Below are 24218 nucleotides of genomic sequence, written 5' to 3'. Positions count from 1 at the left end.
TGCACAAAATACCAACAATATACAAATAAAAGAAAATAAAAACAAAAGAAAATACACATTCATTGCATTGAAATAAAGTTACGTGGAAAATTCTCAAATAATTCCAAAATAACTAGATGAATAAATATTATTTAAATGAATCATTTTCATTTATGAATTCAAGGGAATATACAATTAATCAGAAAAGCAGGTTAACTAAACGGGAAAATACATATGTCAACAAGAAAAATAAGATAGGTCAAATAAAGAAAAAATGTAAAAATTGTTGAAAACATTCTTAATATATACATAATGCCAAAACAATGGTAAAATATAATAATGCACACAAAAGAAAAATACAAGGTATGCTGAGTCCTTGATTCACAAAATTCTTTAAAAATGCTTACATATCACAGCTTGATACATTGAGATGTTGAAGGATGTTGCGTGCTGTAATAAGAACAAAATAATATAAGGAATATGCACACAGGATGTAACTTTTAAAAATTTACTATTTTAAACAAAAAACCATGGCTATCAACTAAAAGATCAGTTTCATAAGTAAGGGTCACCTAAATCTAAGCCCAACGGCAAGTGAAATTCACACATTAGGGTAGGGGGGAGAGTTGCTTTCCTTGTGCCAAATATGGTTTCCCAGGAAGATCTGGTACCCAAAAAATCATGCAGTTTGGTGGAAGCTGAGGTTGCACAGAGATATCTCAGGGAGTCGAACCCAGACCCTCAAGTCAGTATTCTCTACTCACAGGAATAGCACATACCTTTTTAGCATAAAAACTAAAAATAATTAAATTTTAAAAATACAAAATAAATTACTTAGTTTATCTTGATCCCATTTTAAAATTTAATTCAGGGAAACTTGAATACCTGGTGACACTGATTTCAACAACAAATTACAATTACTAATAAATAATCACAGAAATGTTACATACTACTTGAAAAATATCATTTAAATTTGTTTATTATTCCATTATCCATGTGCAGCATAAATTAGTTTCAGTAATTTGCAGTTCAGTCATTTCTGGAGTTGACAGTCCATATCTGTAATCTGGAAAATAATTTTTAACAACCCCTCCTCTACTGCTTAATTTTTGAAGCATGTGTATTCTAGGCTAAAACCTAATAGTCAATTGGAATTTCATATCATAAACCTCGTATTAAGTAGCACAGTTTCAGGCGTAACATGGTAGAAATTCTTCATCATGAAAGAAGACACTTTACTTTTCGACAGGGAATTTTTTTTATTATGACCTAGGTTTTGCTGTAGCATAACATCTTCAGGTTGAATCCGAATATGTTACGCTTTAACGAAACATAGGTGTTAATAAAAAAATTCCATGCGAAAAAGCAAAGTGTTTCCTTTCTCATATTAAGTATCAATCTGAATGTTTACAGGGACAATAATGTATGCACATTATGTGAGTATGGAGAGGAATGGAAAAAGTAAAATACATGAAAGTAAATTGAATCAGAAAAAAACTAGGCGAGGTGAAAGGGGAGTGAGGGCTGAGGTGAAAGGGGAGTGAGGGCTGAGGTGAAAGGGGAGTGAGGGTTGAGGGAAATCCATGGGAGAGAGAAAACTAAATGCAGTCTTTTGAATTATGATGGAATTGAAAAAGAAAATGCTTTGTTCCTCCACAGACATTTTATTACGCACGATGTAGCTTTTGACTTACAACATTATCATCAGGTAAGTCAAAACCTAGGGCGTGTATAATAAAATGTCAATGGAGGAACCAAGTATTTTCTTTTCCGAAATGAATGGCTTCCACAACAAGATGCCTCAAACCATTCAATTGCGATAGAATGCTGAAGATGACATCAAACAGGGGTAGGAGGGAGAACGACAGGCACGCAAGCTGGGCTGGAGAAAGAGAGTAAATACAGAGAGGTCGAAAGGAATTGAGGGAGGCAGAAAATGCATGGAGCTGAAAAGGGGTTTATTGCATTGAAGGGGGCTATGCTGCTAAGAGTTATGTGAGCCAGTGGTGGTTAGTCTGCACCTTACCAAAACCTACCTTAACCGGTAGAATACCATTCGCAAAATTGCACATAATATTGATCGAATATAGAAGAAATAATGTACATAAGAAAAGACTGAAATAAAGACATTTCAAATTTTAAAATTATTATCTGCGATCAAAGTCACAAAGAGTGAAAACCTTGATGAACTAGAAGGTCACATGCACCCCCTTAATGGAAACCGGACCAACTAGAAATATTTTTCTTCGGCAAAAAAATCCATCCCGAATTCCTGTTAATTTATTACTTCAAATAGAATACAAAAATAATAGATAACCTTCACATCAAATGCATTATGCAACACATGCCAGTACCATGAAATTCTAGGTGAGTTGATGGATTTCGGTTCCCAACTTTTTAATAAATAATTTCAAGACAATGCAACAATTAGCAGATGACTCTGTTAATAGTTACTGTTGCAGAATCTACTGCAGTTTTGTGGAACTAATTTCAAGAGTTGAGAATCATACATATCAACAGATGTTTAAAATATATGAACATGTAAATTGTACACCACTTCCATTTAATTGATACAGAACTAGAGTTACTCACAGTATCCTGGATTTCTAAGAACTACAGTGTCATTTACAATTTTGGCGGTCAACCACTTATATTCATATGGTCCCTAAGCAAATTTTCCACTCAACAAGAATGATTATATGTGATCCATGTACACTTAGCCAAAGCCCTAAAGCCAGAGTAGCATGCCACCAAGAAAAGTTTCACTTTATTTGAGATAATTCCAACTTGGACAATATATATTATTGATTTTCAATATTTTGTTGGCTGTCACTCGGACTAAATGTGACCCATCAAACACTAGCCATGTATTATCCAAAAAGAGAGTTCTAAGAGAGAATTAATAAAACAGCAGAGCGATTAGAAAAATGCCAGACATTTAATAGATTACTTTTTCTGGAACATCTACTTCATTAATACTGAACTTACCAGAATTCATCACAATATCCTTCAATAAAATACTTAATTCGATAAAAGAAAAATAATTATAATACTGACACTTAAATTTTAGCCTAAATATTTCTGCGAAAAAAAAATAAGTAATGTACTTATGATTAACAGATAATATTATGATGATGATAAGAGTACCTTGAAAGTATACTGTGTCAGTTTCATCATCAGGTTGTGGAATGAAAGGAGCCGTCGAGTCCTTTAAAGTATCCCAAGTGATTGTATGAAAAAGACTCATTAATTTCACACCAGCAGCTTTGGGTCTTTTATCAGGATCCAATGTTAGGAGTGACAAAATTGCCTCAACCATTTCTTCAGACAAAGCTTCATCTTCCTCGGGCCATTCTATTTCTTACAAAAATAAAGGATGTAAGGCAAATTTCCAAAAAGATTAATTAATACATTCAAGTCTTTTCCCTCAAATGATAGAATATTTTGCACTACACCATGGATGAATAAGTGAAAGATTTGGGTACTATCTTACTTCTCTGGAGAATGTTATTAAACACAGCTTCCGATGTCTCATCATTGAAAGGAGGAATCCCTGTAGCAAACTCATACAGGCAAACACCAAGGGCCCACCAGTCAACAGCTGGACCTATGAAAGATCGAACTTGTCAAGAGAGCATGGAAAATTTTGATATGTAAAATGAAAAATATAGTTTATCCAATTCTATTGGATGAAACTGGCCATAAACAGCCACAAGTACAATGGGACCTCACTTAACAAGCACCTGGCACAATGAGTTATTTGCATAAGGAGCAAAATATATTTAAAAATATGATTCACTTCACAAGTGACACTTTGGCATAGTGAGTGACAGGGATGAGAATTCCTGGATTGATTGCACTCTTCCTGCTTCATTATGTGTTCAACACTCAATCTGCTCGCATCTTAGGGCCGCTAACGGCCACAAATTTATCCATACGTGTTTTTTGTAACTTGTGTGAACACACAATATTGTGATTTTTGTATCAAAGTTTTATAACCTTCGCAAAAATGTCCCCAAAGAAAAAGCTGCAAGAAGACAGGCATTGAAGAATAAAAATAACCATAGAAATGAAAGCAAAATCATTGAAGAGTGAGAAATAAGTGTGAGCATGGCTGATCTAGCACCCACACAATCAGTCCACAAAGACAATTTGCACCATCCTCAAGAGTTAGGGCAAGATTAAGGAGATGGATGCTTCAACAGGAGTGACAAGGATATCTACACAACAGTTACATATTCTTAATGATGTTGAAAGGTTGCTTCTCATATGGATTATTGAAAAGCAATTGCAATGCGTCACCATTGACAAGGATATCATTTGTGAGAAGTCAAAAGTGATTTTCATCAACCTTGTTATGGCCAAAGAAGAAGTATAACATATATGCAGAGAGCCGAGGGTGGTTCCAGAGATTTGAATGAAGAACCAACATCCACAGACAGCATGGTGAGGCATGGCGAAGCAGCAAAAAGGTAGCAGAGAACTTCATCAATAACTTGAAGTGAACCTATATAAAAGCAGAAGAATACACTCCCTGGCCAAAAGCCAATGAAAGACCATCCCAAGCTGCTATTTTGTGCCCATACAAGCAGTAATTTGAAAATTAAACCTTAAGCTTGTTACTTTTTAGAAACTCATGAGCCTTGAAGAAGTATTGATTCCGAAGAACAGGCTAAATGTGATGTGGAGGTCATGGGAAACTGTACCATCATACATTGAGAAGCACCATACCAATAAGGCAATAGATGAGCGCTAAAATTTTATATAATTATAATGCTGTGTTGAATTTTCACAATATTTTGCAGCGTCAGCAAAAACAAATGCCTAAAGACGGCTCTCCAGGAAAAAAGAATTAGGATTGTATCATAAATAATACACTAATCTTTATAAATTTCTTTAACGTTTTCTAGTAATTAAATTCATGTTCCAGGAGGATTCATTCCATGATAGAAGAAAAGAGGAAGATTAAACTCAATCCTTAACAATGTAAAACATGATTTTGATTGAATCAACCTTGTACATTATTTATTTTTTCAGCATGGAACATGCTATTGTATTTCACATTGATTTATTTGGTTAATTTTTTTTGTTTAATGAGTGTTTCACTTTACAAGAGAGACTCCGGAATGAATTATGCTCTTTGTGTGAGGTTCCACTGTCATGAAATAGTCAGACAAACAAAAATGATAAACTAAAAGGAGTTGTTAATGCCTGTAGTCAATGACCACAAATGGTGAAATATGTACAGAAGAAAAAGGAGCAGTATACAAGTAAAATATGGGTCAAAAATTAATGGTAACTCACAGGATCCAGTCGCCCACAAAACTCATGAATCAGTTTTCTATAAAAAAGACAGGAAATTCAAAATAAAATATTTCTGAATTACCATGTCCCTGGCGAAGGAGTAGCTCTGGCGCCAAATAATCTGGTGTCCCCAAAATTCGGTGGTCACTCACCGATGAGGTCTTTTGACCCCTTCGAACTGACTTGGGCGTTTTGAAGGGATGGTCACTTCGTAATTGAGGAGTGTTGGGCACCCAAGAATTCACATTTCCAGTAGGACTCAAAGGTTTCTCGGTGCCCTAAAGGGAAATGAAATCACTTATTGTAGAGCAAGATAAACATACTGATTTGGAAACATCTGGTTAACATCATGATTAGAGCAAGCAGGGTTCGTCCAGAAAATAAGTGTACTGAGCTCAGGAAAAAAAATTTATTACACTTTTACATATCTTAAGCTAATATTCCTCAAAATAGGACCCTTGTGATTCGATACACTTGTTCCAGCAGCGTTCCCATTCCTGGAACGCTCCCGCGAAGGCATCATCGGGAACCTCTCGAAGACTCGTCGTCGACCTCTTCTCTGCCCTCCACGAACATCTTGTGCCACCGAAAGATCATGTTTCTGGACATGGCTGACTCCCCGTAAGCCTGGTTAATCATACCGACAGTTTCGGTAGACGATTTCCCAAGCTTTACCGCAAATTTGATGGAATAACACTGCTCCAAAAACTTCGGCATCGCGTTCCGTGACGTGGGTCGAGCGTGGAGGTTCGCGTTAACAGAGCTCCTCACTACACCACAGCTCAGAGCAGACTGCCTTTTTCAGCGTCGCTTGCCAACATACCCCCTCCAATCGCAGCCCATCAGAGCGGTGCTGGGCGCGCCTGGAGCGGCGAGCCCAGCCCAGGAGTCAGTACACTTATTTTCCAGACGAACCCTGTAGTATGCAGTATTCCAGAACAATCCATAAAATCATACATTTATTTACATTGAACAAATCCACTTAAAAATATATAATTTATACACTGTTTACGGTTTCACTGAATTACAAAATATATGATATACTGATATTGAGAATAAGTCGGAGAAGAAAAGTGTCACATGATAACAGCTGGGAGTTACTTAAACAGTAGAAATTAGTTATTTCATTAAATTTTCATTTGTTTATGTTTCATGCATATGAAACATAAGCGAACAAATCTTTCAGCCATGTCTTGACGGTGTCAGTAAATTGTACATATTTCCAATTTCCCCACTACTTAATCCTTACTTTACTTTAAAGCTTGATGAATTTGTAATGACACAGTGAAGCACTATTAACATTCATATAGACCTCGAAAGTGGTATATATTTTCGAAAATATGTTTCCAACGAAATAGAAAAGTATGAACTGTTGACTGCTGTTCACAAAATAGATGCAGGTATAGCCAAAACAACTATACAGCTTTAAACATTATGGAGAGACATCTAGCACAAAGTAACCCTCAAATTTTATAATACATTTTACATTTTTTTAAAGTAAGAAAGCCAAACGTAGCAATGTTCGGAATTTGAAAATAGATCTACTTTTTCATCAGTAGTATACATACTTCAAAAAACCTCTAGTTCTAAATGCTCAGGAATGGAAACAAAAACTAAAAGCAGTAATTGTTTATTATAAGTACAGACAATGGAGATAGTGATATCAACCCTAAAGATTATATGCCTCAATTTATTTATAGTACTAATGCATAATTATTTGACCATTAAGGAAATAAAGCAAAAAAATATAGGGGGCTAATTATGAACTAATAATATTTATCAGGATGGATTTTGATCAGAAAAACTCCTTACGTAACATTGATCACATCCCAGTAAAGGGAAAAGACAGCAGTGAGGAGACAGGAAGGCCACAGGTTTATTGCCAAATGAAAGCAATTGTTTTCATAGTATTAATATGCCCAGCGCCATTGGAATATATCCCTGTATTGGGAAAAAATGGAAGTTCTGCCAATTAAAATAGAGGATATTCAGAACATATATACCTGGTAGTGTTAAGATTTTGTCTTTGATGAAATAGCGGCTTATATGGCTCAACTGGTTACAGTTCAATTAGAACCCTAATGGCTCTCTTCTGAATCCTGAATACTCTATTTATGGACATGTTGGAGGTTGAAGCCCAGAAAAGGACACTGTGGGACAAGATGTCATACAGGTTGGCATAGTAAGGGGTCAAGGCTGCTGATTTAGGGCAGCTCAGATAGGTGACTCGCATTACAAACATTATTTAATTAAATTTTACACATATAGATTCAATGTGAGGATTTCAGTCAGTTTAAGTTGGAATCAAGGATTGATTGTAAGAATTGAAAGTTGTCCAGTAGATCATATGATAGTGTATTTTTTGAGAGTAGAGGCATCAGCTTGATATTTTAAAGATTTAAGTTAAGTGAGAAATAGAGTAACAGCTTTCTATCCATGTTTAATCAAATCATTTGAAAGAGAGAATTACTTGGCCTGTTCAATGGTATCTAATACATGAGAAATTACACAATTAATATCCACTGTATGAACTCTATTCATGTTTAAATTAAAAAAAGAGCAGTTTGGATTTAAGCAGGAGAGGAGAATGCATGATACCACAGCGGTAATAAAAATATTGATAGCATAATAAAGAATATAAATTGTAGTATTAATAGTTTTGAGGGAAGGAGACAAACAGCTGAGGTCATTTGTTCCATAAAAATAAGGGTGTACCAGTTATTTACCTAGTGACACTAGTCCCGAGATAGGGTACAGAATTTACTTGCCCTAAGTCTCTCCTCTTAACTAAATATACATTTTCAACTACTCCCTTCCACAAACTTGGATTCCCACATCCTTTATTTTAATTGCTCAGCATTTAATATTCTGGAAGAACTAGTTTAATTGTGTTTGAATAATGATATCTTTCTGAATACTCCACCGTTACTCTGATGACATCTACCAAATTGAGCATATTAATTTCAACCCCCTTCCGCTTGATTCCCATAATGCTTGGCTTGAATTTCTCCGATCACTTGCATGTTGACGAGTGCTTGTGATGTTGCATCCTTCATTTACTTTCACATCCATCTTTCTCTCCAATTCACGAGCATTATGGTCTGCATTCTTGCATAATCAATAGATTTTTCTCCAGTTGTTATCCATTTCAAGTGCTTCCAGCAGTTTGAAACATTAGTTTGGCGAAACATAGTCACAGGTCTTCCCATGCCAATGTATGCTGTCCACAGTGACCCACTGAGGTGTGATATATACACTGATATCTTAAGGTAGACTGGTCTTATTCCTCTTGGTTTTCCGACAAGCAATCTTCATTTTTTTCCTCTGTACTTCATCTGATTTTTGGCATTTATGTATAATATTTTAGAATCATGTGACGACAGACTAAAGGTTCAGTATTTACCATTTTCCTATGCCATTGTTTTCTTTGGAATTGCTATCATTACTTATAACCTTTTAAATACCCTCTGTTAGTCTTCCTTACTTCCATCATTGTCTCTGATTATTCCAAACAGACTTACTTGGAATTTGCCTCCGGGCAGTTTATTAATTTCCCTATTAATTTCATTTGTTCAGGCTCAAGTGTTTCTTTAAGCCCTTCACCTAAAACTCAAATTCACTTCCCATTATTACTGGATTTCGGACATCCTGTCCACTTTGTTCTCATGGATTAATCTTTTGAAGCATCCAGTCTTTAACAAAATTCTTTCATGTGTTCCTCCCATTAGTTTTTTCAAGTCTAGATCCCATTTGGGCCTATTTTACACATGAAAAATTTTACCTGGTGGAATTTCTGGATAGAGACACCACTGCTGAATTAGCACACTAAGATCACGTAAAAATAAAATGCCATGAAAACTTCATCAAAAAAATTTGGAATAATATACATGAATACATGCACTAAGCCATACCAACAATGTATTCACAATTCAAGAAAAAACTGATTTCGTACAGCCTTCCAAATAGCTAAAAATAAAGGTCAAATGGCATGTTAAAATTATGATTAATCACAATGTTTATTAAGCTCTGCTATTTTCTGATGAACTAATGGTTCACAACCACAAATGAAAACTGGAGAAATTCATGAGAAAAATTTGAAACAAAAAAATTGTTGAATGAAACAATAGATTGAAGGAATTATTGAGGCCTAAATAAAATACATCAAAAAAAGTAAGAAGAATACCCATTCATCTCACCCCAGTTAATGATTCAGGATTAGGCAGTTCAAAACGGGTTGTTTTACCAACAACGACGGCCTTAGCAGACAAAAGCTGGGTCCTGGAGATACCATTTGTTGAAAGAGGTGTGGCAAACTGCTTCATCATTACATGAGAAGAAGTGTCTGTAAAATTCAATAATAAAATGGCAATGAAAATGAGATCAGTCGTATTAGGAGTCTTAATGAGCAAATGATTCACCAAAAGTACTGGTGAATAATTTGCTTTTACACTATCACTATCAGGCAGTGAGAAGGGAAGATCTATGCTAACAGTAAGAGATAAAGTGGGTAAGATAATAGTTGACACAGGAAAGATCCAAGAGAGATGGAAGGAATATATAGAAAAACTGTACAGTAAAGAACTTAGACCAACAAAGTTAGATATAGGAAAGGAACATGACATAGAGAGAGAGATAGCTTAGGTCCAGGCATACTAAACGATAAGATAGAAAGGGCATTAAGGGAGATGGAACAAAACAAGGCCGTGTGGGTGGATAACACCCCTGCGGAACAACTGAAATGTTTAGGAAAATGTGGGAGGAAGAGGCTATATGGACTGATCCGTAGTATCTATGAGGAAGGAATTTGACTGGAAGACTTTGTGAGATCGGCATCAGTTCCTATTCCAAAAAAGGTAAAGGCTACATCATGTCAGGACTACAGAGTAATACGTTTCATATCCCACACAGGTAAGTTGCTCTCAGGATCATCAACAAAAGGATAGAGTAGGGCAATTGATGACTTAGGGGATGATCAGTTTGGGTTAAGGAAGGGGAGTGGTACGCGTGATGCCATTGCAGTAGTGAGATCATTAATCAAGAGGAATATAGAATACAATCAGGACGTATTTGTCTGTTTCGTAGATTTCGAAAAAGCACTTAGAAGAGTGAATTGGGAAAACTAATGAGTATATTGAAGAAAATAGGAATAGATTGGAGGGAAAGGAGGCTAATCCGCAACCTGTACATGTCTCAGAATGCTCAGGTGTGAGTGGGGAATGGGGAGTCCGGATGGATAGAGTTAGGAAGAGGTGTAAGGCAGGGTTTGCCCATTATCACTGATGCTTTTCAACATATATGTGGAGGAAATGATTAAAGAGGCATGGGAAGAACTGGAGGGGGGAATGAAAATGGGGGGAATTCGTAAAATCAGTTAGGTATGCATATGACCAAGCTTCAGTTTGTCAGTCAGCCAAGGGGCTGCAATCATTGCTGAGTGAATTGGAAATTCAGCGCGACATGTATGGGATGAGAATCAATATTAATAAAACAAAGGTTATGCAATTTTCTAGAAAGAAAAAGGCTAAGATAAACATTAAAATAGGAGCTAACAGTTTCAGGCTTAACTTTGTGGAATTCTTTCACCCTCACCTTAAAATAGGAGGGCAAAAACTAGAGCAGGTAGAACAGTTTATGTATCTTGGATGTGTTTTGGTCCAACACCGTCAATGTAGTACAGACATAAGGAGAAGAATTGTGCTAAGCAAAGAGGCTTTCACAAGGACAGAGATAATGACAGGGATGTTCAGCAAGGATGCCAAGAAAAGGCTTGTCAATACTTTGACATGGAGCATAGTTATGCATGGCGCAGAAACGTGGTCACTGAAGCAGGATGATAAATGTAGATTGAGGCTTTTGAAATGTGGGTGTGGAGTACGATGGAGAAGGTGAAATGCGATCGAAAGGAAAACAAATGAGGAAGTGCTTGGTATGGTAGGCGAGCAGAGGGGTTTGTCAGGAGAAATACTATGGAGGCAGGATAAAAGGTGTATTGATCGGCAGTAGAATACTGAAAACTGTAATAGAGGGGAGAATGTTAGGCAAATGAGAAAGGGGCAGAAATAGGGATAGGGATGTTGGACAGGATGAAGGGAGGGAGGAAGTATCCAGAGATGAAGAGAGGCTTGTTGTAGAATAGGATGTTGGTTGGCGTTTTGTAAGGAGAAAATATTTATTTGGTGGTTGTTTCCATCTAAAATATACCTTAACCAGCAATAATAATAATATATACTCATTTAAGCAGGAAATCCTGCCAAATGGCAAACACAAATTCAATCACATGGATACAGACAAGGAAAAGGGAATAGGAACACTTAAAAGACAAACAGTAAGAATGGTGAAGGTGGAATTGAGCAGATCATAAGTGTAAAAAAGATTCCTTGACCGGGACTTAAACATTGAAGCTTAAACTTGCCGGGCCAATGCTCTACCCATTGGTAAATGGGGCTCGTTTCCTTCTTCTGGCTGTTTGTGCCATAAAACACACTGTTCCTACCCTTTATGACATGGTATGATTGTTTTCCCTGCTCTTCTCTCTTCTTAGTGTTCTTGTCTGTTTTCTCGTTTGGTGGGTGAAATAGCTCCTCAATGCCATCTCCCGGCCAATGAATCGGGGCAAGTGGTTGCATAAAACCCCCGCAGATTTCAAAGTAATTCAAGTTTCCTTGATAACTCATTGTTAGAGCATCGGCACGGCAATTCAAAGATCTGTGGCTGGAGCCCTGGCCAAGGAATCTTTTTTTTTCTTGTGATCTGCTCAACTCCCACTTCTCCTGTGTTGGTCTTTTATAAGTGCTCCTATCCCTTTTCCTTACATCTATATCTAGGTGAATGAATAAATATACAAAGTAGTATCAAATGTATTACCATTTCTTTCTAAATGTTCCTCTGCACCCACCAAGGATGAGACTGATGCATCCAAAATTCCATTCTCTTCTATTTCTCCACCATTATTGTCCGCAATATGGCAGTCAAATAATAACTGTTCCGGACTCTTCTTAATATCTATCCTCTTGCGCGAGCCACTGATGTCCAGATAGTCAATATCTGAAGTCAAGCCACAGTGGCATGACTTGAGGGAAGCATCGTGAACATCATTAAATGTTTCTGGGGGAGAGAGCATTGATACCATTTGAATAAAATTCCTCTTCCTTTTCACACCTTGCTGTCCCTCAGAGCATGAAGCACTACTTTCAGCATCAGAAAGAGACTTCATCATAGAGCACATGTCTTGAGGTATATCTTCACACGTGTGAAATGAGTCTGAGTCCGACACAGATGCAACTGTGCCCCCACTTTCACGAACAGTTTGGGGTAAAATAGCTTCCGAGTTGGCTGTGTCTTCAAAACAGAATACGGTGTCTTCAGATAACGTGGATTCCTTTCCTGAAACATGAGATTGAGCCATTTTTCAAAAGAAAATTAGTCCTTAGAAAATGTCATACTTTGGTCTACTACATTTGCGATGTTGGAAAAATAAGCCATAATATTGAATAAAATGATACCGCCATTATTTTCACGTGTTTTTTTTAATTTCCCAGAATTTTTAAAATTATTAGTGCCTCCAATAACGCAAATGTTTACCCCAAAATATTGATTCATTTTGTCTATTTTCTAAGGCATCTATTTTCAAAAGTGTCCAGGACGATCTTAACGGACCAAGGCATTTGACTACTGCAAAAGAATTAGAAAACAAGGTAATGCAAAAATTTAAAACCCTTTCATAAAAATATTCCCTCAAAATTTTAGCCTACAGTGAACACAATATTTTATTTACTTTTATAATTGTACAAGTATTTCATTTATCCTAACCATTCAGTGGCATATTAAAATGCAAGATGTTATTTTTCAAGCAATAATATTAATTAAAATAGATGCAATTAGCCTACATTAACCAGAGCATTAATTCGTACGTCAGAACAAACACAATGACAGATTTCATTTGAAGAGTTTTTCCCCATATGTTGTACAAAATGTGCTTTTTATTGTACTTGTGGGAAGTACTCACTGCAGTGAGATCAAAGCCTTATGAGAGTACCAGCTTTTGCTCAGATTTATGAATTTTTTAGTCAAATATGCAAGTTTCCCAATAAATATTGATAAAATTTTTGCCATTTGTGTCTTTAAATGTTCACAATTTTTCATAACAAAATACTATTCTCTCCAATAACTAGTAGAAGCAATAAAGCGTGAACATTTTTGAAGACTGTGCTAATAGCATGTCATGTCATTGCCCATGGTTTGCTGCATAGAAACTTCATTTTGTACATATTTCACTGCATTGTTACTTGGAGTTTCACAACAGACACAATATCTTTATTTATAATGCAAAGATATTGTACGACCCAGGTGGTACCAATGAAGCCTAGCATGAAGAAGTTAGTTTCACAAAAAAGCATACATTTAGCAAAACTGCATAATTTTGTTTCACCCGTTCAAAGGTTTTCACACGTTTTCCATCTGAGGTGGTTTCAAAATGTGACTGCCTATGAAGTATTATATATCTCCATGTTTCTCTCCCATTGCAGTCAGTAAGTTTAGGAGTGGAGTGCTTTGCTCCCTAAGACACTTGCCACAATGTAAGAGAAATGAAAAGTAAATTTAGGAAAGGATTTTTGGAATTTTAGACATACTCTCCCTCCTCCACATTGAATCCTATAGGAAATACATGTATCCATTTACAATGATTCCTTTCCCATTGAAAATTTTCAGAACAATATCCTCCGCTTAAATTCATATGAACTTCATGATAAACTTTTCAATAAAAAATGTGACAATTATTTAATCTAAAAGAATACAGCACAGCTGTTATAATAGAGGCCACAATAACAACAAGTGGATGTCATAGGAGAACACTGATTATTCTCTAATTGTGTCAATTATAGACATTCTATTCATGCCATGAAGCTTTACCTAATATTCCTTTAGAATTGAAGGGTGAATTCTTGGAACATGAACCAGAAAATGAGAGGCAGGTATTCTTAGTAAACTGAAACCTTCCTTTTGGTGTGCTGCTATCTCTGCGATTTGGCTGAGAGGTATTAACAGCAGTAATGCGGTTTGCACTCTGAAATAAACACATCACTTGAATTTAAATTATCATTTTGAAGAGAAATCAATATTTATAATATTCTGCTTTCCTAATAAGATTCAAAGACAATACTACATGAGATAATCTCATACGTAACCTAAAATCAAAGTGGGTGCATTTAAAACTTAACATCTCAGAATACAAACATCAAAAAACCATGAACTTTTTATTGAACCAGTGGTAATCACTCCTCCAGCAACAAAGATAAGCTGCCCATGTACCAACAACTAGAATCTTAATACTCACATGAGAAAATTTCAAATAATTAATCAAATTAAAATATTTACAAAAGCAAGAAAAAGTGTTAAAAGCACAGGAAGAATCCATTTCATGGATAATAGCCATCAATGACACCAGAATCAACTAGTAAAACATTTTGATCACAATAGTACTATCTATGGAGTTAGTAGCCCATTGCCTCCTTTCCCACAGCTTTTCAAAACGAGAAAGCTTAGGAAATGAGAAAATAGAAAAATTGGACCATAGCATAACTTGACTAAATCCCGGTGATGAAAAAAAATTAAAGGCAGTTAGTTGCCAGTGGTTATGACTTTACTTCAACTAAGCAATTTTTTATTTTTAATGATAAAAATTTTGATGGACCAACATTATCTGCCATATGGGTAATGGAAACAATTGAAAGTGACGGAGGTGAGGCACTATGATGAACGCAAAAATGTCTATTGTGGCCAAATCAAAAGAGTAGACGAGTATTTTTACAATAAAAAATGTAAATATGGAAAAATTAGTTTGTATAATCAAAGCAAAGCATCATGGGCTCAACTTATTTCAATTGGGCATGATTCTATCAGTCTGAAATCGTCAGCCATCATAATACACAAAAGGCTTTCTTGGGTGACAAAATGCAGAAAATCAAGGAATAAATCATACAAATCTCTGCATTGGTAAGTCTGACATTTAACACATAGTCACATTTCATGCCTCCTGCCAACTAAATTATAAAGAATCCTCACAGTGTGCTGAGAATACATTGCTTTGACAAAATTGAAATTAAAGGAGAGCAGTTCATTTAATTCTGTTGCCCAACATCCCCCGTCATTCACAGCCAAAGCATTCATCAGCACCTTCCTCATACTCTTTGAGACGGGCACCTTAAAGGTTAGTTATAAGAGTATTTTTAATAATTTTTTCCTGGCATGTGTGCCAAGTGCTGAATTTAGACCATCCATTAAGTGCATCCATGATCGCAGGGAGTATTATTCAAAATGAGAAGATGACAGTGCACACCATTTTCACTGAAAATTTGATGATGTGAAAGACTGCACTAAACTCATCCCAAAGGCCTTGACTGATGACCGAGAGCAGAGTCCAGGGCGAGGACCTTCTGCAACGGCATCGCCACGGTTCTCCAAAGCCCTTACAATCCCGACTTGGCGCCAGCAGACTTTTCCCTATTCCCAAAAGTGAAATTCTCCACTGGCAAAAGTGTGGGGATGCTCAGGGGATGTACTTGGAAGAATTTTGTGGTATTGTATCCACATCTGAAATAAATCTATTTTTCCTCGACTTTTCGCGATACTTTTTATACAAACCATATAGTTGTGTGCAGTTCACTCCGCATCATCTAACGTCATTTATATTAGTATTTCCACCTTGTACCATAAAAGCAATGGTAGACTAAGAATGAAATAAATGAACCAGTTAATGAAAGAAATTATGGAAATGATTTATGAAAACTTAAGATGATTAATTTAATCGAGAGAGAAGAAGCAGAAAAAAATTGATTACTAGTAGCTGAAGATGATGGAATCCACATATCACTACTATTTTTCCAGTAATAGATTTAAAAATCAGCTACATTCATAAATAACGCTGATGGACTATGCTACTTCAACACAAATAAAATTTCAATATGAGGGTAAAAAGAAACTTAACACTTCCACAGTAAAATAAATAAAAATAGAAAAAAAGTAAAATTTCAATAATTGAAATTCTACTTCTTCCTTTGAGGGTGTTTGATTAAAACTTACAAATGACAGATGAGAGGTGAGGGACAGCAATTGTCCAGGTGTCCTCTTCATTAATTCTTGTTCCAGTTTTGCTTGTGGTGTATCAGACACAAGATCTGATATTTCTAAGTCTGAAACATTTAGTATCTCCCTTTAATATTAATTGACTTAACATTTCAATAATTCCATGCAAAATATCTACAGAAGTTGATGAAAATAATGCTGAAACATTTCAACTTTATCAATATGCAACTTGCAGCACAACTCAACTTCATTTATTATGGGAAAATCAACAACAAAAGATCAGCTAAGTATGCAGAATATGATAATAAAAGGACTATGTTTAATTCAGGTAATTGGTAGCCTAAATATTATGGAAATCCTTTCAATAATTCTTTTCAATTGCCAAATAAGTTCATTATGTGGCTAAACTTATACTCCAAGGAGTTTATTATCACGCTAGGCAAGCAAGATATTTCTCAACTCACGCTTTAAAATGAATGATACATATCCATGCTTGATTCAAGAAGTGTCACGAGCAATTGCATGAACACATCTTTTCTCCGTGGATTTTTAAAATGTAAGAAAGCACATTCAATTTATGAGTTACAACTAATAACCCCATTGAACTATTAAGACCTTGGGGATGGATTAATTAAAAATTGCTGATTTTTATTTAATCATGATATGCCACCACATCATGCCTGAAACGTCTCTTTTTTATTTGAGATGGATAGTGATTTGGAGGACTGCAGCAGATACACATTGATATTCATTTCTTTCAATGCATTCCACCAGTTAATTGTGGGCTTTATACACATGCTAAAAAAATCTTACTTTCCCAATATTGTTTCCTTCTTTGTTTCTTTGTAACTTCTACCTGCCTTCATGCTGCCTAAAAACCCTATTCTCTTCTTTGTTCTACTGTTTACCCAACAATATCCTCACTACAGGGTGCAGCAACATAACTTCCCTTTCTTTAAAGGGGCGTTGCTTCATAAAAAAAGGAGTTATGTTTCCGCACCCTGTATTACGTCCTCAAACATCCTACTATTTTTCAATCATTCCTCCACCCACTTTCTCTGTCTTCTTTGGATTTCCCCTTGACAACTTCTTTATCCACCACATTTCAAGCTTCAGGGTTGACTATTTATGTGACCTGATTCTCCATTTTCTTCCATACTCAAAAATCAACACACTTCTTCTTTCTTTTTTTCACAACTTCTTCTTCTTTCACAACAACACAAAGACCAGGTTTCAGAGATATACAGTGCTATGCTCCAAATTTAAGTCTTCACTGATCTCTTCTTTGCATCTTTACTTTCCATACCTGTCATCAATTCTCTACACACTAACGCACCTTTAGCCTATGAAAGTATTCTCTTAGCACCCCCGGCACTATGCAAACTTTCCCATAAAATACTGCCCCAATGCATGAAGCCATACACCCTGATTGAAAAGATATTTCTTTTATACGAGGTCTGTTCAAAAAGTATCACGACTTTTGTGTTTTTTCAAAAATTATTGATTAATTCATGAATATCTATTTTGTCCCCTTCAAAGTAATCCCCATTAGATATTATACACTTGTGCCAACGTTTATTCCAATCCTCGAAGCACTTGAAAAAATCAATTTTTGTGATCTTGTTCAGCTCCTCCTTGGATGCAGTCTTTATCTCGTCAACTGCAAGCAAAACTTTCGTATTCGACCAAACTTGGTGTTCTTTTTTTGATCTTGGCTCATGCTGCAGCTTCCATTGGGATGATTGAGCTTTAGTTTCCACGGCATAACCATAGGACCATAACATGATTAATCACCAGTTATGATCCTCTGGAGCAAATTTGGGTCATCGCGGACTGAGTCCAACACCTCATTAGCAATGTTAATGCGTTGCTGTTTTTGGTTGAAATTGAGCAATTTTTTTTGTATGAATTTCGTGGCGACCCGTGTCATGCCCAAATCATTGGTAACAATCGAATGGAACAAGCCAATCGATATGTTTAGGTCCTCAGCAACTTCTAAAATGGTGATTAGACGATTGGCCAACATTATTTTCTTAACTTCATCAATGTTTTCACCTATTGTTGACGTGCTCAGGCATCCGGCACGCTCCTCAACGTTCACATCTTCTCGGCCCTCTGAGAACACCAATAAACGTTGCTTCAGTCCAAGGTAGCCTCTCCATATGCCAGGGTCAACATTTTGAATACGTCTGTGCACTTAATTTTGTTTTTAATTCAAAATTTGATACAACTTCTTTGATCCATTTTTTGGAACAGGCAAAAATCGAAGACAAGGCAGAACACATCCAAGCAAAACAGCCGTCAACAATTGACTGAACATTCAAAATGGCCGAACTGTTCGGCATAAGTGAGAGACATAAGTACCAACATAACACCACAAAAATAATCGAAAATCAAATATATGTAACCCGCAGAAATTAAAAATACGCAATACTTTTTGAACAGACCTTGTAGAATAATACAATAAACAGTGTATCCTCCCACATGCAATGAACATTTCACTTACCACGATGTAAAGTAGTATCACAGAGTCCAAAATCAGTCAGCTTTACGTGTCCTCTTGAAGAAAGAAGCATATTGTCTGGCTTTATGTCTCGGTGAATTATTCCATGCCTAAGATAAAATGACATTGAATCATCAAACTTTAAAGCTACAAAAAGGTGCAAAACCAACTACTTAGTAAATAAAGTGAGCTTTCTCTATTGTCAACATTTAGTATTTCTTTAAAATTTACTATCACTTACATACTCAATTAACCAAAACAACAGGTATCAACTTAAAAGTAGTTGGTTGAATGAGTAGGAATAGAACTCCATGACAATTTTGGATATATATTAATTTATATCAGATGAATATTATTCATCCACCGACGGAAATGACATTTTATTGTATGGGAGATTTGAAATTGGTGTTAGTCACCTCTCTCAGAATACTGTTAACATTTTGGGGTCTGGAAATCATGCTGATGATTGAAACTTCTCTTTACTACCCACCTAAATTGTATATAGGCATTGGCTAAATGCACTCAAATATTAGCCAAGGAAAACTACCAGCAAATCAACAAAATTTCAATTATTCCAAATCACCCCGCCATGCTCATGAAAATCAGCCTACGGATATTTCAAAATTAATTAAAATTTTCCTGATTTAAACAACTCTGCATTTAGAGATTCACAAAAAAATTTCTCCTTTTGATGGCTTTAAAAATGATATATTAACTGATAATTATAATATTCTTTGTGGTAGTATAATTTGAATAATATGAAAGACTCTCCATTCTCGGGATATCACAGTGTAGGTTATTTTGCTGACAACAGTTTCGCCTGTGTTTCAATGAGCATCCTCAGGTCATAGGTCGGCACATCGACCTGAAGACGTTCCTAGAAACATGGGTGAAACTGTTGTCAGCAAAATAACCTACGCGGTGATGTCCCGAAAATGGAGTCTTTCATCTGAATGCCACGAAAATCTACGATCCCATATCATTTGAATAATTTAGTGGTATTTGAATAATATAGCAGCATTTGAATAATATTGTGTCCATATGCAGTTACATTAGGTGTCTCAAAGCATGGAGTACGCACTTCAAGTTCAATAAATGGGGCTAAGACTGCCTCTCTCTTCAGTGGCCTTTGAGGGATGAATGCATACTGATGGGTGTTTACCACAGATGCACAACTTGATTTACGTAGCACCAATTACTTTCAAAAAATGACATATTTTTGAAAGGAATCTTATCAAAATTAGGTTTGCTATCGGTTCTCAGATATTTATCAAACATTTTTAAAAGGTTAAAATACACAAAAATAATATTAGAAGCTACAAACGTTTCTTTTCACAAAACTATGTTACATATTGCCCAAGTAATGGCAACTTAATGATGACAACACACTTTGAGGTGGATGCCAAATGAAGCAGCTGGTACGCTAAGCGTAGCAACCAGTCACCTCTGTTACACACGGAGTTGGATTACCCACCACACTTGTGAAATGTAATTAATGCACCAAATGCCATCAACATTCTTTTGTCAAGCTACAATCAACGTTAGTTACATTAATTAATTCCTCAAGGGTCGTAATTAGATCATTATAGTTAATACTATCACTTAAAAGTTACGAAACCGCAAATATTTGTTGTAATCAGCATATCCAAACATTTAAGATACACAGTGAATAAGACATGTTTATTGCGTTTAAGGAACAATATACCAAAATTTGAATTGGTCAATTATCAAAAAATATTCACCAACATTTTAAGGGTGTAAAATTATTTACAGAAATCAGGAGTTTTCAAATTTTCTTGGTGATTCATCAACATTTTTTCCACAAGATTCTGATTATTTAGACACGATCAATGAGTGGCATCACAATAATTTTGCCCATTTCCAACATCTCTTCCCATGATATGAAATGAGCTTCTATGTCCTTGGTTAGGTGAGGTGGTAAGAGTCTAGTGGGTAGAGACTTTGGATCTTGCATAGAAACCATTTATGGCACAGGGAAAGGAATCACTCCCCATGCAGATGTTTGAGCTCTACTCTCTCCTATCAAACCAATCTTCGGGTCAATAACTATGGCCCTTGCTTAATTAGAATAAAGTAAATACATCATAAAATCTCCTGAGACCTCTAAGGGCATGACACCAAACATGTTTGAAAAGGAATGCAATAATGAGTGATGATTTACAGGAAAATTAATCTCTCATCAGAGATCACCTTGAATAGTTGGGTGAATTCTTCTTGGGTCTTCCACCGGGTCAATGGCTCCATAGCTGCCGACGTTTCGATTCCCGACTCGGTCATCCTCATCAGGGCTGATTGCCGTTCTGCCAATATTTGAAACTTTTAGGCGGAACGGCAATCAGCCCTGATGACGATGACCGACTCGGGAATCGAAACGTCGGCAGCTATGGAGCCATTGACCCGGTTGGAAGACCCGAGAAGAATTCACCCAACTAATACGCCAGGAAAGCACCAGATCTTTCATTAATCACCTTGAATAGGCAGTGCCACCACTACCTTTATGGTCCACTGACTTTTCATGTGCTTTCAAATCTCATTTCACTGTCAATGAACCCAGTCACTCTAAATCTTGTCCTTCTGGAATAATACCATAATAATCAGCCTATGCTAATGACACCAATGTTTTAATGTCAGCCTCTACTATCAATGACCTGCTGTCTAAGTCAACTCTACAATTCTGTTAGAGGAGTGGTGCCAGCTAAGCTCCCTCTCCCTCAATGAGGACGAATCAAGCTTAGTATAAGCTAAAAGCTAGCTCCACTATCAATATTGATGGGAAATTGATTCCACAACATACCAGTTCTTACTTCCTGGGCATTGAAATAGATAGTAAATTACCTTGGGATGATCATATTAACAACTTACATTCTAAATTAAGCTCCATTTCTGTTCTCATAAGAGTAACCAGACACATTGTTAGCAACAATGTCCTATCAGCTGTGCATTAAGGTTATTTCTATGCTCATGCAATGTACAGTGCCATTTTCTGGTGTTCCTCACCAAAAGTCAGCACAATATTTAAAATACAAATAATGGCTGTTTGAATAATATGCGATGCATCTTTCAATGCACCCTGTCGCCTCCTCTTTAAAAAGCGTCACATTCTGCCTCTTCCATGCATGTACACAAAGATCATTGAAGTTAAGTGTCCAGTCCTACATTAAGAATCCAATTCTACAATAGCATTGAAGATTATCTCACTTATAATACCAGAACCTCTAAAAACCTGTACCAATCATTTGAAGAACTAAAAATGCAGCACTTGGGCCTCACTCTTTTTAATAAGTTACCTAACAATGTGAGGAATCTCAATGAAATGTCACTATTTAAAAATACTTAGCGAATACCTCTTAAAATATATGTTCTACTCTGTCCATGAATATCTGCAAATATAATTTGCAGCTGTATATTTGCCTTGACATGTCCTATATTTGTACAACAAATCCTAAACCTAAAATAAATCGATTGCTTGATCAGCCCAAGGGTTGGTTCTGATGGATGACAGTAGGGCTTAACCTCATACTAACCCCTCCACATGAAACCCACACATTATGGCAGGGTGGCCAGTTCCTTTCCCTCTGTCACCTTAAGTTTCACTGGAAGATCAAGCACCTAAAAACCCAGCTTGGTGCAGCTTGAGAATGCATAAGTCCAGTAAAATTTGAAACTTGGGACCTCAGGTCTGTAGATGATTAGCCCACCCACAAGCCTAACACACCCATTCTCAAATGATAAGGTTCTCGTGAGCTCTTTTCTTCATAAATTTCACAAAACTGTTGCATTGACAGGATGCATGACATTCACCCAATATTCTGTGTGTGTGTGAATGACATGCCTACTTGTGGGATGCAAGACTAAGAACTTTGACAAGAATTTTGAGCTACAAACTCACATAGGACAAGTTAGCCCATTTAATTTCTAATACAGTGCAAAGTGTGAAACATTGGAAGGATTGTAATTCTAATCCTCATGTAAAATTTATTCATTCAGGGAAGGATTTCCAGACCATACGCTGAAGGCAATATCGCAGAAAATTCCGAAACTCAGAAAATACACTGCTGAAGTTTACCAAGTGCCTTAGCAGTCATATGGAGATAAGTCTCTTCAGGCAGTAATCACACATTTCGTCAGCTACCCAAGCATGCTACCCGAAATCATAAGCAGATATATCTACTGGATCATTTTTCCCTACCTATGAAGATACTCCAGAGCCAAGACCACTTCCGCAATATAAAAAGTTGCAACAGATTCTTCAAAAAATCCTGAATTACTGAGAAGTGACTTTAAATCTCCTCCAACCATATATTCCATAACCTGAAATAGATCAACAGGGAAATAAAAATATAATGAAATACATGGAAAATAACTTCAAATATCATTGAGTAAAAAAACATGTAGAAATAAATTGCAAAAAAACTTACCAGGTAAATGCAAGTTTCTGTTTGAAGTGAATAAAATAACTGCACACAAAATGGACTTCTTGCCAAAGCAAGCGCGTTCCTCTCGGTGACCACTGAATAAGGGGAAAAGCGCCAAGGTCTCACAAAATAATAGTAATATCATTAAATTTACAAAAATTGATTGAACATCCTTACAAGGTACGGTTTTATCAGTACTACTGCTACGAAACCATAATACTAGTAAAACGGCTCACAGTTAATACCGAAACAAAAATTAGTTGCAAATGGCAGTGCATAGTTACATAGTGGTGTAAATTGTACAATTCAACTGCATACAAAGATCTATCACTTTTACTTATACAACTACAATCTTATATTTAGAAGTTTACGTCATTGTTATGCCATATGATACGGCATGACTTGTTACAATTTAAATATTTACCGTAAATGACTTACCATGACTGACCATATTTTTCTTTATCATATCTGATTTCCGCATTACTTTTATTGCATATAACTTCTTAGGGTCATTCTTTTTACTACCCAGAAACACTTTCCTATAAAGACAAGGACAAGCAATTCAACCTCAACGGAAACCTGATCATTACAAAGGCGAGTAAAACAAGTAAAAATACCATTACACGCTTACCCATAAGCCCCTCTGCTAATTGGTTTAATTAACGTGAAATCATTTATATCAGGGGGCTATAAAGAAGTCAATATGTTGATATATTAATTCGAAACGTTCAACGGTCAACCGTCATTATTTCATTTCAGGACAAGACATCGATGAATATATATACCATACCTTAGTTGCCTTCTTAGCTGATAAAAATAACGTATTGTAAATAGAATTTTCAGATGAACTTGCTGAATTAATCCGGTTTTCACCTATCTTCTCTTCCATCATATAATGTCATTTCCCACGTTTG

At 36.1% G+C, this 24218-nt stretch overlaps 1 protein-coding gene across 2 annotated transcripts; it reads right to left on the bottom strand.

The window, feature by feature from the left end:
* Positions 1–243: 243 nt before the first annotated feature.
* Positions 244–24218, bottom strand: gwl (serine/threonine-protein kinase greatwall). Of its 2 annotated transcripts, none has more exons than XM_071598176.1 (14): positions 24095–24218; positions 23936–23991; positions 23743–23843; positions 23308–23399; positions 23079–23200; positions 18872–18978; positions 16363–16472; positions 14194–14347; positions 12148–12666; positions 9480–9625; positions 5366–5561; positions 3473–3586; positions 3127–3339; positions 244–429 (listed from the first exon to the last, which is right to left on the bottom strand). In XM_071598176.1, the coding sequence occupies exons 1-14, from the start codon at positions 24194–24196 to the stop codon at positions 383–385; spliced, it is 2079 nt and encodes a 692-aa protein (XP_071454277.1). In that variant the 5' UTR covers positions 24197–24218; the 3' UTR covers positions 244–382. The 2 variants fall into 2 exon arrangements, with proteins under 2 accessions (XP_071454277.1, XP_071454278.1); XM_071598177.1 differs by having other exon boundaries at positions 3127–3333.

This window comes from Hetaerina americana, unplaced genomic scaffold (assembly GCF_022747635.1).
Source record: "Hetaerina americana unplaced genomic scaffold, ioHetAmer1.1.p SCAF_10, whole genome shotgun sequence".
Lineage (NCBI taxonomy): Eukaryota > Metazoa > Arthropoda > Insecta > Odonata > Calopterygidae > Hetaerina > Hetaerina americana.
The sequence above is the reverse complement of the archived record's forward strand: the minus strand, read 5'-3'. Positions and strand labels throughout refer to the sequence as shown.